Raw genomic sequence first — 20,277 nt, forward strand, 5'->3', positions numbered from 1 at the left:
TTAAGTTTGATAAATTAGGTCCGGTAATGCAATTTAATAATTTAGGAACTTAGTCAAGGATTTTTCGTTCTCATTGGTTTTTTTTTTTTTTTTTTTTTTTTTTTTGAGAATGTTCGTTCTCATTGCTAACTCATGCATTTCCTATAAAATCTTTTTCAGGGAGGGGTTTCCAAACCTCTGACCTTAATTTCCAGACCCTATATGATAAATCCTTGTGAATGCGCCATGCATCATAAGTCGGGTAAACTTTGATTTACTTACTAACACCCACCTTTTACCAAATAACCAAAAAATTAGCTTTAATGTTTTTTGAAAATAATGTTCCTATTATAATTTTGTTTCTCCTTTAATAAATAGGACTTGGGAAACTTTGTGAAGTACTCTGCATCCAAATGCTTGTATAATAGAAAAAGTACCATATTTTAGCCAACCAAATCTAAATTTGACTAATATCATGCTATGCAAAATTGTGTAAAAATATACGATTGCTATAGTAACTGCATAAATTTATATTTAGATTATTCATTTTACATTCAATTTTTTATTATTTCTTTACGTATTCTAAAAATGAAGTAAGAGAGTAGGTGATGGTTGTTGTGTGTGAAAAAAGAGAAACAATTAAAAAATTTAAGAAAATTGATATTTTAATAAAATATAATGTAAAATAGATAATTTGATGTGAAGAATTTGGAAAACTTTAAAAATAATCTAGCAAATGTTTGAGACAAGACATCCATTTTTTTTTGTTTTGAGAGAGTTAAAAAAAAAAAAAAATTCAAAATTGCTAATTTCGGAAGGAAAAAAAGAAAAAGAAAAATGAGCACATTTGCTTTGGAGTTAAATTCCCTAGTAACGATGATGAGTATATAAATAAGATTTTGGACTGGGAATTGGAAAAAGAAAAGAAAAGAAAAGAAAGGCAGAAAGTAAACCCTCTTCTTTGTCTCGCTCCTTTTTTAACTTGTCTCTCTCGCTCTCTCTCCCTGCTAAAACCTAATCTCTCTCTATCTCTCTCTCGGTCCTCGGTCATGGCAACCACTGAAGCTACCCAGAACGGCTCCACGACCGCTACACAGTCCGACCCTCAAACAGTCCCATCCGAAGCCCCCACCGCTACAACAGCAACCGAACCCGAACCCGAACCCGAGTCCGAGCCAATAAATCCGGATTTGGAGTCGGAGTCTCCATCCGCCGACAAGAAATGGCCGGGTTGGCCAGGTGACTGTGTGTTCCGGCTGATAGTTCCAGTCCTCAAAGTGGGTAGCATCATAGGGCGCAGAGGCGATCTCATCAAGAAGATGTGCGAAGAAACCCGCGCTCGCATTCGCGTCCTCGACGGGGCCCTCGGCACTCCTGATCGCATTGTATCACTCTTCTTTCTTTGCTTACCAGACACGCAAAGCAGCAAATTAGGGTTTCTTTTTGACAGTTTTGATTTTTTCTTTTAGGTGCTGATATCGGGAAAGGAAGAGCCAGAGGCTGCTCTCTCGCCTGCAATGGATGCGGTAATACGGATTTTCAAAAGGGTCTCTGGATTACCTGAGAATGAGGGTGGTGATGGTAAAACATCAGGAGCTGCTGGTTTGGCGTTTTGTTCTATTCGTTTATTGGTGGCATCCACACAAGCCATTAATTTGATTGGAAAGCAAGGCTCGTTAATTAAGTCTATACAGGAGAGTACCGGTGCTTCTGTCAGAGTATTGTCCGGAGGTATGTGTTTGGTTTTTCCGCCATTACTACTCTACTTCTTTCTTGAACTTGAACTTGAACTAGAACTAGAACTAGAACTAGAACTAGTGCAGTGTTGAACAATATAGTTAGGCTAGTTGTTTAGAACTTCGTTTACTCAGCTGAAATCACCTTTCCTTACAATGTTGTTTGAATGGTCCCGTGTTTTTTCTATATTTTATACTTCACCGGTTCACTTTCTTATAGAATGTAACTTTCATTCATTGCATCTCTTTAGGACTACTATGTGTATATTCCTATGTACATGAGGCATGTCCTTTACTTCAATAAAATCTTATTACTTTTCCCTTAAATAAAAATTTAGGCTAATGCCTAATTGTTTAGATTTTATCTATGCTGCGGTTAATTTAAGAATTAAGGAAGCATTGGGTTTGAAATAAAGCAAGAAAAAGTAGTAGCAGGTAGAACTGTGCTTTTTTTTCCAAACAATACCTGTGATCGCTACTTAATGACCTTTTGTTTTTAGGAAAAAAAAAAAAAAGGTTTTGGGAAGCTAGATGTTGGTGGGGTTGTTAGTGCGGTTCCAACTAGGAGCAAGCAGGTAAAATAGACTAGATCATGATAAAGAAATATTGGCTTGCCTACTGAAGACTTAATTGTCTGGACTTATTGCCAAAATGGCTTAGATGTAGAATTACCAGATCTCTTTTATTCCAAAGATACTAAAACTGAATGGGTTGATATAAAATACAATTACAATATGTATGATCTTTGAGGAAATCTGTTAGTGAACTGTGTGCTAGCAAGGTGAAGTTCTTGAATTCCAACTCTTTCAATTGGTTTTCAGAAGGTTGGGGCTTATTCTATTGTCAATTAAAGTATAGATACAGATACAATACGATGAACTCAACGATGCATCAATGTTTGAAAATATAGATACAGTTTGGCAAGGATACATTAATTAATATATACAATAATCTTTAAATGTATATGTTTATGTTAAAAGATAAATAAAAAACACCAAAAAGTTACAAAATATGTATAAATTTTGATATAATTTGTAGCTATAAATGACAAATGAAGTAAAGAACACATGATTCATTTTTTATGTTCATAGAAATTTAAACTTCCTTTTTCCATTTCTTTAAAAAAAAAAAAAAAAAATCAACTTTTACCCCCAAAATTATTTGTGTTGTATCTGTGCTGTATCCCATCCATATCCCACCATTTCTGAGTTGTACAGATGCATGTTTTTCTGTATCTTAGGACTTAGGTATGTCTGTATCAGATATGCTGACTATTTTCCAGTATCTATGTTTCTTAGATTCACATATATGTGAAAGTGTGACATGCATATCTCTTGCTGCCTGGCTAGTTTAGGCATTGTAACAATCAATGTGTTTTTAGCTGAATGGTTGATGTAGGCACTTATTTTTTCCAAGAAATATTTTGACAACTGATAGGATGACCATACATAATTAAAATAAACCAAAACTCCCATATCTCCTTAAATAACTTAGAACAAACTACAGTGTTTTTTGTTTTTGTTTTTGTTTTGTTGTTGTATAAGTAACAGGCCGTATTTTAAAACAGCACAAAAACAGAGTCTAGAAATTCCATCAGTGATTATGTAGAGTCTCCAAGAACTTCGATCCCCATTCATAGATAGTCTTCAAGAATAAAAACTTTAGATTCGGCAAAGTTGACTCTTTATCCTCAGAAGTACAATGATTCCTTTCACCCCATATGCACCACATCAAAATTGGCGGGGTTGTCCCCCACACTGTTGCATATCTATGGGAACCCAATACACCACTACAAGACTCCATCATAGATTTAACAGAAACTGGCATCACCCGATTAACCCCTGCAAGACAGAGGAAAAATGCCTGCAGATCAAAACCTATAGGGCAATGCAATAAACAGATGACTTACAATTTCACCAGCCGATTTACACAAACAACACCAATCTGCTATAACTATGCCCCTCTTACACAGATTATTAGCAGTCAGAACTTTACCTATAGCCACCTCCGCCGCCCCGCCCCCCCCCCCCCCACACACACACACACACACACAAAAAACCTCTAGGTGGTGAAAGACTTTTCCATATGCATTTCCAAGGGAAATGGGATATATTAGTACTTCTAACTTGAAGTACCGCATGGAAACTTTTTATTTGAAATCCTTTCTTAGGAGAGGGAATCCAAACCAATTTATCACGATTGTTAGGACAAACATGTGATGCATACAGGTCATCCAACATCTCCAGATCCCTAAAAATTAAAATCACCAATCAAAGAGAAAAAAACACATCATCATAAGCAGTGAGCTTCTTTTACTTCAGATCTCCCAGCAAATCTCATCAAGGGCCTCGGTGATAAAGACGAAATCATATCCAAAGGTCATGATCAAGGTAGTCAAAGGCGAAAGGCGACCTTAAGGCGCCAAGGCCTTGTATTGCCAGAGGTGTGAGGCAACAAAAAGGCGCTAGCCCGAGTAAAGCGAGACACCAAATTCTTAATATATTTATTATACATATGGAACTTAAATTATATGTACCTAGTGTATTATAATATTATACTAAAGTGTTTTTCAATGTGTAGCATGAAGAAATTAGGTCTATCAAATTATTTCAAAATAGGTTTAACATGGCTTAGGCTCTATTAGTTAGTTCTAACAATAGGTTTTACAGCAAGCTTCTATATAACAATAAGTCTTTCAAAATAAATTTAACTAACAATAGGCTTTATAACATGCCTTTTGAAATTAATAATCTAAAAATAGGTTTCACAAAAAATTTCTATAAAAAATAAAATAAAATTGAAAAAAAAAAAAAACCTTACTTGAGGCTCTCGCCTTAGCACCTTTTTCATGGCTTAAGGTGGTCGCCTTGCTCGCCTAGGCTCTAAACGCGAGTGCCTCACTAAAGGCACCTTGTCTTAGAGCCTTTAAGGTGCCTTGCCTCACCCAGACGCCTAGGTGAGCGCTTGGCTTTCCTTTGACTACACTGGTCATCATTGTATAGGATGGGGAGTTTTGGTTTTAAAGTGAGCAAATGTTTTGAGTGGATTAGGATTGTTGTCGATGTATTTATGGCTGGTCGTCCATACCTATCTTTCCATGGCCTATTTCAACTCACGGTCCTCATTTCCTTTCTTTTCCTCTCTTCTCCTACGTTTTTGCTGTCTTGAGCTTTGCTTCTTTGACCATACCCACTTTTCCATGGAGTTGGGCCATGTATGTGTATGGGTAAGGTAAATTTTGGTGGAAAGGGTTTATTGATGGGTTTGTAGGTTTTTGGATTTGGCAGTTTTGGCTCACCCTTGGTTGTGAGTTACTTTGGGGTTGGCAAATTTTGGGGAAATGGGGTTATTAACAAGGATCTGCTAGATGTGAGTGTGCGCACACGTGCATGCATGCGTGTGTCCATGTTTGTGTAACTCCGGAAAACTAGGCATTACCCTTCTAAATTTTTAGAATTAAAAGCAAAGTTTTAAGGATGTGAGGGGACAACTTTAGAATTAAAAGCAAAATATTTGAAGACCTTGCTCAAGTGGATGGTAGCTTCAGGGGAGTTTTCTATTTCAAATTTATTTGATTTTATACTTATCAAAAAAAAAATTTATTTGATTTTATCATTCATTGTAATTTTAGATCTCTTGTATAACCTTCAGCTAGTATACTTCTTGCATACTTGTTGATTTCAATCTGAATAAATATTATTACTTATCAAAAAAATAATAATCCTAGAGTTCTATCTGATGTAGGACAAATTAGGGAATTTGCCATGTGTAAATGTTTGACACAAGCTGTGAACACGACACGAACTGGATATGGGTTTTTGCAGGTTAGGGTTGGACCTTAGTGGATTTAGGTTATAAACGGGTCGACCCAAAAGTGATACGATAAGAAATATGTCATAAGCGGATTAACCCGCGTAACCCACAATCGACACATATGACACGCCAATTTATTTGTGTCAACCCGAAATGATCCATTTAACACAAACCATTGAACTCATATAACAAATAAATATTCATTTTATTTTAAATTTGTTAAATACCTTTTATATTCAACTTATATTTTAAACTTAAAAATAAAAGTGAGTAATTACAAAAACTTATAAGTGATATAATTGTAAATTGAAACTTTACAAGTCCTAAATGTGTAACCCTATAAACCCTAAAACTCTAAAGCTTCTTATAAATATCTGATTTTATTTTATTTTTGTTAAATTATGTTATTTTGAATGTGAGTTGAAGATTTAAAGTGTATGCACTACTTTCGGGATGTAAAAAACTTAATTATAATATTATACGGTTTGAAATGGATTGTGTCACATTTGTGTCAACCCAACATGACCTGTTTATTAAGTGTGTAAAGTGGGTTGGGTTGTATCAACCCATCTCATTAACAGGTCGAGTTAGGGTTGAAGGGTCATAACAAGATTATTAAATGGGTTGAGTTCAGGTTGAGCCATTTAGGCGAATACCTCTACCTCGACATGACACAGCACGCAAACCGAATTGACACCCTTAATTAGGACTACTAGTTTGACTAGTAAACCAAACCTAATAAATACTTAGTCCTAAAGAAAATAAACCTAAGATACTTAGAATACCCTAGAAGATCCTAGGCTCAACGAAATTACCAAAATACCCTTAATTAGTAGGAATTGCATAAATTACAGATTTGCCATAACTAATAATATAAAAATCCAAATAAAAAACTGTTTTAACCCAAAAAGACTGATACTTAGACCATTAAAATGACATGACTTTCACTTCAATTGGACTTCACACAAGGACCCAATAAAATAATTCTTGAATAGACGAATTTGCAAAGTAATAGCATATTAATCTTTCATGACTTCATCATTCTCCTTTGGTTGGAAGAAACTTGACCTCGAGTTTCAAAGTGTTGAAGTATAAGAACCTTTGAACTTGGAGTTTTCACCAATTCTTCAATCACTTTTGGATACAGCAGGACAGATAAAGAATCTTCCTTTTCCACCATGTCGCTAAATTCATATGGAATACTGAAATCACTGATTGGAAGGCTTTGCAACTAACAATCCCGTTTAGAATGACCCATTGCAATGACTTCAACATCTTCCTTGGTCTTGAAATTTCCATGATCAACCTCATGCTCATCTTTCCCCTTTGTGATCACTGTTGGCCTTGTAACACATTCCGCTGGTTGTTTGTTAAGGTGGACTTGTGGGGAATCATAAGGCTGATTTTCTTCCTTTTTTTTTGAGAGATAATTACAACATGCTGCTAACCCCACAGCTCGAATCTTTTACCCCCTAGACCCCCAAGCACTTTGTGCATGGAGATGTGCCAATTCAACTACAAGGCCTTTGGCAAGGCTGATTTTCTTCCTTTAAGGCCACACCTTCTGGTACTAAACCAATATGCAATTGAGGCTGCTGTAACAGCAAGTTTTCAGTGCTGCATCCATCAAATTTTAAAGGGGTAATGCGTGCAACGTTTGCCAACAAGGGTGGGGGATAAACTAGGCTCTAACTTAGGATCTCTCAGTTGTTGATAAATTGCTATTCTATCAGGATATTTAGCCAAAATAGCAACTTCCAGCTTCTTCATATCTTCTCACATAGAGCATAATTTGTTGAGCTTTGCATCTATAGAGTTCAGCTTCTCATCAATTGAATTAAACTTCTCACATAACTAATGCAAAGTCTTCTTTTTGCCTTCATAATCTTGAGATGAAGCCTTGTAGTCTTGAGAAAAAGTCTTGAATTTAGACCCTAATTCCATGTTAGTCACCATCATTTGTAGGAAGAAAATTTTGACTGAGAACTTGTGCTAGGATTTTAGTATGATTTTCGCTCTAATGCCAAATTGATGTAGGACGAATTAGGGAATTTATCTGCGTGTGTTCGTGGTGGGTGCAACGTTTGCCAGCAAGGGTGGGGGATAAAGTAGGCTTTAACTTAGGATCTCTAAGTTGTTGATAAATTGCTATTCTATCAGGATATTTAGCCAAAATAGCAACTTCCAGCTTCTTCATATCTTCTCGCATAGAGCATAATTTGTTGAGCTTTGCATCTATAGAGTTCAGCTTCTCATCCATTGAATTAAACTTCACATAACTAATGCTAAGTCTTTTTGTCTTCATAATCTTGAGACAAAGTCTTGTAGTCTTGAGAAAAAAGTCTTGAATTTAGACTCTAATTCCACATTAGTCACCATCATTTGTAGGAAGAAAATCATTGAGAACTTGTGCTAGGATTTTAGTATGATTTTTGTTTTGATCCAAATTGATCTAGGAAAAATTAGGGAATTTGTCTGTGTGTGTTTGTGGTGGTTTTAGGGTTGAGGAAGGAGAAGAATTAAAGAGAAATTAGGGCTGTCCAGGGGTTGTGTCAACAGTAACTTTAGAAAAAGAAGATGAAGAAAAGAAGAGAGAAGGAGAAAGAACCAACAAAGGCCAATGTGCCTATTGCCCAAAACGCTCAATTTTATTAGTCAGCTCATTCTATTTCCCAATTTTATTAATCAGCTCATTCTATTTCCTTTGAATACATTGAGCCCAACATATATAAAGACCATAGTTGTCAAAATGTAAATTGTATCTTGAATTGATTTTTTATTTTTCTGTTTCATGTATTGTAAGATATACAAATACCTAATAAAATTTAAAAAAAAAAATGGTAGATATACATACAAAAAATATATTTATTATAAGTTTGAAATATTTTCAACTAAAGACTAATTTAATCATCACTTGGTTTCTCCAAAAAAATTTAATCATTACTTATGTAATAATATTTAACAAAGCTAGCTAACTAAATAAATCAAATTAACATGTGTTTATAACATACACATTCAAATTAATTAAACTCAAAAGTGATAAACATGTCAATGAACCAAAATAATAATTCTTTTTAATCATATTCGTCATCTTGTTTAATCAACTTCATCTAATTCAATATTATCATAATGTTCATCATCTTGCGAAATTATTTCTTTATTGACATTTTCTTCTTCATCATCATCAACATTTATCATATCTTCTTATTCATTTGTTTTAATAATTTTTCTTTTTTATATATTTTTTCTCGGCATTCTGCTTTCTTAGACTTATAACAAAAATAAAAATAATTATATTGTCAATTAATATGTTATTCATATTATAGAAAAGAAATTTGCAAATATCAAAATTAAGTGTTTAGTGTGTAGTCCAAATTTTATAGGAGAAAGAGAGGAGAGGGTGAAAAAATCATGGACATTATTCTATTGGGCTGAATTAAGTAGCCCAATAATTTTATGTTAAAAAATTTCTAATATGTTGTTGGACTTAAATTAAAGCACAAATTTTAATCCAAAAAAAAACTCATTTTAAACCCACTTGTCTATTGTCTTTGTATTGTATAATACGATTCATACAATTCTACGATGCGATATGATTCATGGACACTTACGATACGAAACTTTTTGTACACGATACGTATCGCGTATCGTACGTTATTGACAACTATGATTAAGACTCTTACTTGTATACGTATCGTACGCTACTGACAACTATAATTAAGACTCTTACTTGTACTAGTAGTAATAGGATTCCTACTAGTATTAGGCCTACTGGTTTGACTAGTAAACCAAACCTAATAAATACTTGGACCCAAAGAAAATAAACTTAAGATACTTAGAATACCCTAGAAGATCCTAGACTCAACTCAATTACCAAAATACCCTTAATTATCGGGAATTGCAGAAATTACAGATTTGCCCCTAAATATAAAATTGATCATAACTAATAAAATAAAAACCCAAATTAAAAATTGTTTTCACCCTAAAAGACTTGTACTTAGTTAAAATGACACAACTTTCACTTCAATTGGGCTTCACACAAGGACCCAATAAAATAATTCTTGAATAGGCGAATTTGCTAAGTAATAGCATATTAATCTTCCATGACTTCATCGCTATCCTCCATGGACCTCTCAAGTATTTGTCTATGACTCTATGAATAGATGGAATTATTGCCTATAAATCATCTTCTCTGAATTTGTGGTTTCTAATTTCTTTATCACTTGCCAATAATTATTATTTTATATACAAGGAAGGCACATTATACTTAATTTTTGTGCTGGCAGATGAGGTGCCATTCTATGTTGCCACAGATGAGAGGATTGTGGAAGTGCAGGGAGAAACTTTGAAGGTTCTCAAAGCTCTAGAAGCAGTAGTGGGTCACCTTAGGAAGTTTTTGGTTGATCATAGTGTTCTTCCACTGTTTGAAAAGAGTGTAAGCACATTTCCTGTAAATTGTCTAGTTATTTATGGTTTTTTACACTATGGCATAGTAATTGCATTGCAATGTTCATTTTCAGTATGCTGCACCAGCACCTGTCTCACAAGATCGCATAGTTGATACCTGGCCAGACAAGTCCTTACTGCATAGTGCTTCTCAAACTGCAATTCCCACTGATTATCCTCTCTCAATGTCCACAAAGAAGGATTCTCTATTCCTAGATCGTGAAACTCGTTTGGAGTCTCAACTCTCGGCCACTGGAATTTCACTCTATGGACAAGATCCTACAATTTCTGGGATTCGTTCTTCAGGACTTGGTCGTACTGGTGCTCCTATTGTTACTCAGGTTAACATTTTAACTATTCCTTATATTATTTGAGTTTGAAGTTTAATTCTTCAAGATATAAGACTGGGCTGACTGGCCCTTTATGTTGATACAAGACAAGTGCCTGGTGTGTGCTTTGCCTTTAGGTCTAATGAAACCAACTGTTTTTCACTTTTCTTATATACTCTATGCTTCCCTGAAAACTTGCAGATGTGCTGCCTGGGGTATTTTCTATAATTTTTTTGGTTAAATTTTCACAAAAAGTTTGATTCTACATGTACCTTAAGGCGTAAACCTTACAGACTGGTTCATGACATTGAATAATTTAGATATTGATGTGGGAACAAAATTTATTGTGCCTTGAAATTAAATGATAAATATCTCCACCCATATAAGATTGCATCAGGCCTTACTATTCATTTTCTTTATAATCTGACACCAGAATTCCAGGTCATTTCACCTTTCTTATAATACTTCCCTGAATGTTGAGCATAGAAGGTGGATAACTTATTTATTTTATGGTTTGTAGGTTGATTAGATCTTGCATTCTTTTCATTCATTTTGGTTACCAGTTTTGTTAACATTATTTCATTCATTGTTTCCTATAATCAGATTACACAAACAATGCAAATCCCATTATCTTATGCTGAGGCTATCCTTGGGACTAAAGGGACCAATATTGCACTCATTCGTCGTAGTAGTGGAGCATTCTTAACCGTGCAAGAGAGCAGGGGACTACCTGATGAAATTACTGTGGAAATTAAAGGAACCTCATCGCAGGTTCAGACAGCTCAACATATGATTCAGGTAGGAACCTTTTTCACTGATTTTCTGATGCAGGACAAACAATAGAAAAAATAAAAGAGCAAGAAAATTAAAGGGTAAACCTAAGAATCAGCACTTAGGGTCGCCTGGAATAATCACCAAACTAAACTCTTAGGCATCAGCACCTAAGGCGTTTGGAGTCAGCGCCCAACTATTGGAAAATATCCAATCTAAATTTCATTGATCACATCTAATGTCCCAATACAAATAAACCAGTCTCTTATATAGAGCTAGAACTGGAAAATAAAAAGATAAAGATAACAACATACCAAAACTAATCCTAATTGAACTCAAATGCTAATACTTATTTAATCTAAAAAATAAACAAAGGAATCCTAAACATTTTTTTTTTTTTGGATAAGAATCCTAAACTAATCCAACTACATAAGAAATCCAATCTAGTAAGGTGTGCTATCCTCATCAACTCTCCCGGGGTTGGGAAGACTCTACCCCGTCAAGTATAACTCTGAGTAGTACTCTAGCAAATCCGGATCAAGATTTTGTAAATTGTAATTCCTCTCTTGTGATCCAAGTGTAGTCTGATATTGGTTGTCCCTTCCAGCAAACTAGGAAGCACTGACTTTCTCCACCCCCAGTAGAAATAAACCATAGGGATTTGAACAAAATCATGGGGTCGGTTCTAAACTGCTGGACCTTTATAAAATAGCCAAATTCTCATTATTAAAGATGGAGTCAGTTTTGTAATCAGTTTGAAAATCAAGACGTGCATTTGGTCCAACATGTTTCATCATTTTGAGTGATTCAGCACTACAAGCTTGCAATTGGTTACTTGGAACCATGACATAATCCCCTGCTTGAAATTTCATGTAATCTGAATTAGCATTGATTTTATAGGGATATCATTTGCTGGAAATTGTTTACTTACCTCATGATGCTTATATGTTCCTATTGACTCAAGTATTCTATCATGGGGTGAAAATGTTGAAATAAAAATCAATAGAAAAAATAAAAGAACAAGAAAATTAAAGGGTAAACCTAAGAATTAGCACTTAGGGTCACTTGAAATAACTCAAATAAGCACCAAGCTAAACTCTTAGGCACCAGCACCTAAGGCATTAGGAGTCAGCACCCAACTATTGGAAAATATTCAATCTAAATTTCATTAATCACGTCTAATCTCCCAATACAAATAAATTAGTGATCTCTTATATAGAGCTAGAACTGGAAAATAAAGAGATAAAGATAACAACATACCAAAACTAATCCTATTTGAACTCAAATGCTAATACTTATCTAATCTCAAAAATAAACAACGGAATCCGAAATTAATCCAACTACATAAGAAATCCAATCTAATAAGGTTTGATGTCCTCATCATTTTGCAATTTAAAATTTTTAACATACTGAACCCTGGTGTTGTTTTAGTATTGAGTTTTCAATTTTCTGGTCTTCCTCAGAAATTTTTGTTTAACTTGATAGTTGATATTGGTAGAGTTAGACTCCCAGTTAGTGGAGTTTGATTCCATGATCTTGACCCATTCTAATGGGAAGAAGGTGCCATTTGAGCATGACTATACTAGATGTAATTTTTCTATTTGCAGGAAGCTATAAATAGTCACAATGAACCCGTTACAAGCAGCTATGGAGGTCTAGATTCTGGTTTGAGGTATTCCTACTCTCAGTTGGGCAGTACATCTTACCCTTCATCTTCGTTTTCCTCACAATCATATGGTGGGTATGGATCTTCGAGTTTAGGAGGCTACAGTGCTTTCAGGCTTTGAGGTGATGAAAGACTAATGGCAAATTCGTACGTGTGGACTAATTTCTTTCCAATTAATTCTGATTAGAGAAGACTAAATTCCGAATATAGTTTGTGTAAAGTCACCAGAAGTGGTTTCTGCCCTGATTTTATGTAATACAGTTATGATCTGTGAGTAATTTTCGGGTGGCTAAGCTTGAAAAGAGGGACAGAAAATGTAATGAGATAGTAGTGATTTTCCTTATGGTCCTAAAAGTTTGCATTTTCTTTATCAAAATCCACACCCACGGGCATATTCACAGAGAGAGTAGCCCGTGGCTCAGAATAAAACTCTAACCTGGGTTCTACTAGGCATAACTTGCTGAAGCATAGTTGCTGGTTGGGCCTGAAACCTAGAGTAAAAGTGTTGTTCCTTCGCCAAACTCGATGAGGTCAAAGTTGGAGAAAACACTGGATTAACTCGGCCAACGAGTGGGTCTCTGTACAGCCGGTTAACTCCATTTCATTCATGCTTCTTTGTATATGTGTTACATATTCCTCCAGACTAAAATAAAATGGAATAAAATCATAATGAGTCTAATTAAAAGGTAAGGAATTAAACTAATCATAGGTCGAAACAGTTTGTGGGTCCTTGGTCGGGCGGTGGTAACATTTCTGGTTACTTATTAGGAACTCATGGTTAGAACTCACCCTTGAAAACTGGCTTGTAAGATGGGGGTATCTAAGAACTTATAAACACATGGTTAAACTTACACTTAATTCATGTTAAACATTAGGATCAAAACAATATTTTTGATATGGTCTAGTAAACTATCATTAAAAGAATTAAAACCTTTTGCTATTCAATTTTTAACTTTCAAAATTAACCCTATTATTTATTTGAAAGTATGCTCTATTTGTTTGCTTTGCTTTTATGCATTTTACGATGTTTGTTTGGGAGTAAAATGTGGTTAACTATAAAATATTATACAATCAATGGTAAAATGTAAGTAAAAAACGTGTAAAACATTTTACGTTTAAAACAAATGTAAAACATTTTACAATTTCATTCACATAACTCCTTCTCTCACTCTCAGGTTCTCTTTCTTTCTCTCACAAACCAGACCAAAAAGCCACTCATCATCAAGCTCCACCCACTTGTTCTTGGTTTGACCTTCTTAAGCTTTCATTTTTTTTCTTGGTTTGACCTTTGATTTAGTATCCTCCATCACTGGCCAACCTCCACTATTGTTGGTTCACCCAACAGTTCTTAGATCTATTTTTTTTTATTTTTTTATTTTTATATTTTCCGTTGTGAGGGTTTTTTGATTTGGGTATTTTGGGTGGTTTATGGGTTGCGGTGGTGGCTCTCTCTCTCTCTCTCATCTATGGATTTGAGTGGTCAGTTGAGTGGTGGTGCAAGAGTTTGTGCTAGTTTGGTGGAGGTTTGGGTGGTCAATGGAGTAGGTTGGGTTGGATTTTGTCGATCTGGTGGTGGTTGGTAAGTTGCTTAGATTTGATGGGTTGTGAGATTAAGAACTTTTTTTTTCTTCATTTTACTATGAAACAAATAATTAAAAATGATTTCTTGGCATTTTCAAATACTCAACCAAACACTAAAAAAAATATTTTCAATGAGACAAATTGAGAGTCAATACACTTATATAAAAAGAAAGAAAAAAAAAAATTCTATCCACACTCACATTGCCAAAAAAAAAAAAATGCAACTTTTCTCAAAATAAAGAATTGAAAGTAAAAAAAAAAAAATCAAATTTCATAAAGAAAAACATATTTTGTCTTGAAACTATAATCGCTGATTTCTAAAACACACTAGGCACTATAGTCTAGTATAAAATATAAAAAACTAAAATTCAATTTACACCCTTGGATTTTACTTCAATTATTAAACTAGTCTTTTAGATTTAATTTTTGTGAATTTTATCATTCAATTTATCAAAATGAATCGATTTAAATGTTTAATAATTCGATAGCAAATAAAGCCATTTAAAAAAAAAAAAAATACTCATCAAACAACAAAATTTATTAAATGACACATTTCAAGAATGTTTTCAATTAGATTTTTAATAATAAAAAGAATATTTAAACAGAAGAGGTGACCAAATCTTTTGTTTTTGTTTTCCAAAATAAGAGGCTAATAAATCAACCAAAATTAGACTTTTAATAATAATAATAATAATAATAAGAAGGAACTCATATCTTAGTCTTAGGCGATATTATTTAATTTACAAAATGAAACCTTAGGATTTAGGAAGTATTTATCAAAAAAAAGAAAATGGAAACCTTAGGAAGTAATTTGACAATCAAAATAAAAGTGAGGTTGTTAAAATTAAATTGGATTTTACCCTTTTAAAAAAAAAAAAAAAAAATACAATAACAGCCGTTATCTACAAGTACAAATAGAAACCCTTGAATGGGGATGAAATTGGAAGGCAGGCATCCATATAGATAAGATAGTAAACGCAGCAGCAGGTGAGGAGTGAGGACCGTGAGGTGAATAGAAAGAAAGAAAGAAAGAAGAAATGCCAAGCTTGAATCTATTCACGAATGTGCCAGTGGATGCAGTAATCGCCTCTGATATTCTCAAGGACGCCACCAAAGCTGTCTCCAAAATCGTTGGCAAACCCGAGTCTGTTAAGTCCCCTTCTTTTTTTTTCTTTCTTCTTCTTTATATCTTGTGTGGACTTCGCTAGTTAGACCCCCCAAAAAAAAAACTCTTATACACACACACTAGTGGGCATGATTTTGCTTACTTAATTTCATTATATATTCCTTATTCTTCTTCTTCTTCTTCTTCTTCAGTATGTGATGATTTTGATTAATGGTGGAGTGCCTATTGAATTTGCGGGCACGGAAGAGCCAGCTGCATATGGAGAATTGGTCTCCATTGGGGGACTTGGACCAAGCGTTAATGCAAAATTGAGTTCAACAATTGCAGACATTCTTCAAACTAAGCTATCTATACACAGCTCCCGCTTTTATATTAAATTTTATGATGTTCAGGTATATTTTTGCTTAATTCAATTCGTTTTTTACTTTGTTATCGGAACTATACACACACCACACACACACACGAGTTACTTTAAAATTTGCAGCTAATTAGTATGCCTCTGTTTTTGTTTGTATGTGAGATAAAAATACTTTCACCTGCCATAATTGGTATCACAAAGCGGCATCTTCTGTAAATATTTAGAATCATCATAACATAGTTTCCCCCATGATTCCCTGCTTAGTTGCATATTTTGTTTAGCATTTTATAACTCCTTTACCATCACCAAGATTTAATCTTTCTTTGCTTCCCCTTGTCTCAACAATTTTCCCAACCCAAAAACTCTTTTTCTTCGAACATGGAAACTGATTGACAATATTAGTGGGTATTGGAATCATCATTTACATTTTCTTTCTTGCTTGATTTCTATATGTAAGCAAGCAAGAGTTTTCACTTTTCATGCATTGCTGTTTCTAGCTAATTTTGGTCTAATATCTGATTATCTCTTAGATATTTTATCTCAAAATTTTTACACATTATTGTACTGTTATACATAGAAAAACCAATTTGTCTCCTCAGAAATCATTTTGTATTTGATGTTAGACTCAGTTCAATGGTAGTCTGATCTTAAAGGGGACATTGAATACTCTTGCACGGACGGTGGTTTCTTTATAATTTGTAATTACCTTGGGTGGAAGGCAAGACTATTAAGGAAAGTAGTTTTGAGATTGTTGATTCAATGAACGGCTTGACAAGATAATGAAAGATGTAGAATCATTACAAATTGTCAAAAATATTTACCAAATGCATAATCGTTTAACTTTAGGTCGAGGTGTAGTGTAGGAACTGATCAAAAAATTTATCAATTTATAGGCATTTGGAGGATAGATGCAAGACTACCTTTTATTTATTTATTTTTAATTGGTAAGTTACATAAGCACCCATTGAGTCTTGAAACCATGCCATGATTTCACCCTAAAAATTTTCATTGCAGAATAAATGTCATTTCAACCAGAACTCCTTGGTTTGAGTCTAACATCTTTTAAGATGAAGCATAGCAAAATTTGATTAAATTTTTGCCCCACTTCAGAGTGAATTGCACCTTATAGCTTGGTGCTTTGCTGTAGTCATAAACTGTTCATGGAAAGACTGTGCTGGGGAACTATATGCTGCTGAAGCATAAATAGGGCACTAGTCACTGTGTGCCAAAAGGGAACTTCAGCTATATTCTTCCATGTTGTAATTGTCAAAAGTTAGTACCTTTGTAGTAATACATTTTTTGTTTACTAATTAAGTTATATGTTCTTCCTTTTTCTTGGTGCAGCGATCTTTCTTTGGGTTCAATGGCTCAACATTTTGATGAGAAAGGTTCTGGGTAATGGATACATGGAAATCTGAAAGCTTCAAGCCATGGGCCAGAGCCTGCTGCAGGGCTATTCTTGGTCTCAGTTGTACTCTTTCTTTAGGGAAGAGATAACCCATGTATTTGATTATAATGAAACAAATATAAATACTCTTTTGTTATTTAAGTTGGGAACTGATTTCCTGACATCCTCTTTCTGGTTCCTTTGAAGTCCCTAGCCTTTTTGCTTCTGGTAGACAGTTGCTGTGCTGTCATTTTCCGAAAACCAAATAACTCCACAACTACAACCGTTACATATTCTTCCTTGGCATAGTCGTGCTAAAAACATGTTAAGGACCTTTTTTGTTTTTTGTTACATTATAAATGACCCCAATCCCAACAAGTTCGAGGTCACAAATGTCTAAAAATTTAGATATTAGGCCTTTTGATCCTTCCAGCAGACAACAAGCTCATTCATGTGCTCCGAAGTCCGAACCCATTACACCTCATTTCAAGTAAGAGGGAATAGTGGTCTAGCAGGTAGGGGAACAAGTTTTGGGAAATAACTGACATACCATTCCCCTACCCAAGCACATGTATGCTTGGGTGCATGCTTCAAGGGAACGAGAAATCATGTTTCAGCCGTGCATGCATGCTTCCTTAAATCACGAACCAAAGGTAATCCACCCCAAAAAATGATAAGGATCACCTTTCTAATACATACCTCTCTCTCTCTCTCTCTCTCTATATATATATATATATATATATATGAAAACATATGTGGTTTTTTATTTTTTATATATGATCTTTATGTGGCTCAAAATGATTTGACTGAATTGTTCTTGAACCAGTCCAACCGCTCCAGATCCTAGTTTTGAGGGTTGAACTAGTGGTTCAGTTTTTGCAGTGTTTATATATATATATATATATATATATATATAGGTTTTTGAAGAGAATTGAACTAGATTAATGCCTTGAATTGGTTTTTAAAACTATGGTTATGGTGCGAGAGAGACTGAGAACGGACAAGGAAGGTCTATGGAACATGGAGACTTGTGCAACCATTGCAACTGCTAGAATTCGTTCAACAACTCGGGGAAGATTGTAGGTCATCGGTGGACTATTGTATTCCGTTGCAAATGAGTATTAGATCACCGAAAAAATAACCCAAATTTTGTAGTTCAGGTTGATCGGCATTTTTAATTACATAACACCTGGAATAAGGAAAATATTTTATAGAGGGAAACAAATGCAGTTTTGTCCCTCCTTTAAATATTCCTTGAAAAAAAAGTCTAACCTTCTCTTTTTTTTAAAAAAGAAAAAAAGAAAAAAGAAAAGAAATAAATAAATAAATGGAAATGATCCCAACAAGTGCAATTTGCAATTTATAGTTTTATCTGTTAGAAATAAAAGTTTACTTGGACAATGTATAACCAAATCTACTCCTTATCTAATTGTTATTATGCTCATTAATGCAACCTTATCCCTTAAACTCAATAGGTATTCTAAGGCTATATATATATATATATATATATATGAGAAAGCCTTGTTGAATATGATAGAGAATTAATATATATCAAATATATTATATTGTATCTAACTATCTGGTATTAATTAAGAGATAAGATACTGAATGACCACTTGAATAATACAAGAGTTTATATAATTTCCTTGTTATTCATGGCACTTTGTTTGATCTATTTTCTTTATTTTATAACACATTATTATCATGAATCTCTACCCAATTTTGAAAGGAATTTGTACTTCTTTTGTTTTTCGATTTGTGTAGTGCTCTAAACTCATAGTAAGTTTTCTCCCAAAGAATTAGTAATTTTATTATCCTATTTATTTGTTATCAGATGAATTAGTAATTTTATTATCCTATTTATTTGTAATCACATTGATATAAATGTCGAACCTTACAAAACTTGAATTCATTGCCCATGACACCTCGGACAATAATTACTTATCATGGATCCTTGATGTCAAAATTCATCTGGAAGCAATGAACCTTGATGAGATCATCGCTTTATTTTGCTTCTTAACATGTTTTATTGTTTTCCTAGCATGCCTACTTGCTTTGTTAACATGTTTTATTATTTTGATGTTGTTAGCTTGGCCTTCTTGGGCTATGATATGTCTAAATTTCTTGTTTGTGCTTCTTGCCATGTTTATATGCTTAATGCTTTGTTTGGATGCTATGCCTAGTGCTTTTTAGGTTTTGTACATCTTGTTTATGCCTCTTTCTTGTGTTTTGGCTTTTGGGTAGGGTGTAGATCTAGATCTAGTGGTCTAGGTCTACATCCATACACCCAAGTTCAATAAAGGGTTTGGATTAGTTCCTTTTTGCATGTTTGTGCTTTTTTTGATCTTTTCCATGCTTTTTGTGTTTGGATCCATGCTTCTGTGCTTAGATCTTGTTTCTTGCATCCTTGCCATGCTTCACATGTTGTTTTCCCTTTGTGGGTTTGTGTGTTTGCACCTTTGGTGCCTCTTTGTTTGTTTGCTCGCATCCTTTCCCCTTTTGTGGTTTGTTTAGATGTAATCATGTGTGGGAGTACATCTTCGAGATGTTGGCTTGCTTGCCGTTTGCCCTCCTCTCTTTTTGTTTAGCTTTGCATGTTAGGCTTTCTCATATTAGCCTTGTATGTGCTTTATAACATGTTTAGCTCTCCCCTTTATGTGATAACATGCTTTGCTTCCTGTATGCTTGCTTTGTGCCACCTCGCGTAGGTTTCCTTGCTTTTGTTTGCATCTTTGTTTATATGTTCATACATGTGTCTTTATGTGCTTGTTTGTGTTATCAAACTTGGTTCCTACCCATGATTTCATGTGGGTTCACATCTGTCTTTGTACACGAAATCTCGAGTCCCTTTTACGAACTTTGCTTGATGGCACATGTGTCATCCATACTCCAATATAATGGAACTTTGCTTGTTTGCCCATTTGTGTGCTTTCTTTCCTTGTTTGCTTGGCTTGCGTATTTGCCTAGTGCTTTCTCTGCTTCTTAATTATCTCTTTTGCTTGTTTACTGGCTTTGTGTTTTCTTTGTTTTTTGCATGTACACGCTTGGAGTGAGGGCATAACTTCTATAAAATGCAAGCAAAAAT

General features: G+C 34.3%; 2 protein-coding genes across 2 annotated transcripts; both read left to right on the top strand.

The window, feature by feature from the left end:
- Positions 1-887: 887 nt before the first annotated feature.
- LOC126713789 (RNA-binding KH domain-containing protein PEPPER) lies at positions 888-13,094 on the top strand. Its single transcript, XM_050413656.1, has 6 exons — positions 888-1,364; positions 1,449-1,710; positions 9,815-9,963; positions 10,049-10,315; positions 10,907-11,101; positions 12,682-13,094. Exons 1-6 carry the CDS (start codon positions 1,029-1,031, stop codon positions 12,859-12,861), a joined length of 1,389 nt encoding a protein of 462 aa, XP_050269613.1. The 5' UTR covers positions 888-1,028; the 3' UTR covers positions 12,862-13,094.
- A 2,161-nt stretch (positions 13,095-15,255) lies between these two features.
- Positions 15,256-17,374, top strand: LOC126713790 (uncharacterized). The gene is made up of 3 exons (XM_050413657.1): positions 15,256-15,469; positions 15,639-15,839; positions 17,150-17,374. Exons 1-3 carry the CDS (start codon positions 15,359-15,361, stop codon positions 17,183-17,185), a joined length of 348 nt encoding a protein of 115 aa, XP_050269614.1. The 5' UTR covers positions 15,256-15,358; the 3' UTR covers positions 17,186-17,374.
- The last annotated feature ends 2,903 nt before the right edge of the window (positions 17,375-20,277 follow it).

The sequence above is a fragment of the Quercus robur genome, chromosome 2 (genome assembly GCF_932294415.1).
Source record: "Quercus robur chromosome 2, dhQueRobu3.1, whole genome shotgun sequence".
Classification (NCBI taxonomy): Eukaryota; Viridiplantae; Streptophyta; class Magnoliopsida; order Fagales; family Fagaceae; genus Quercus; species Quercus robur.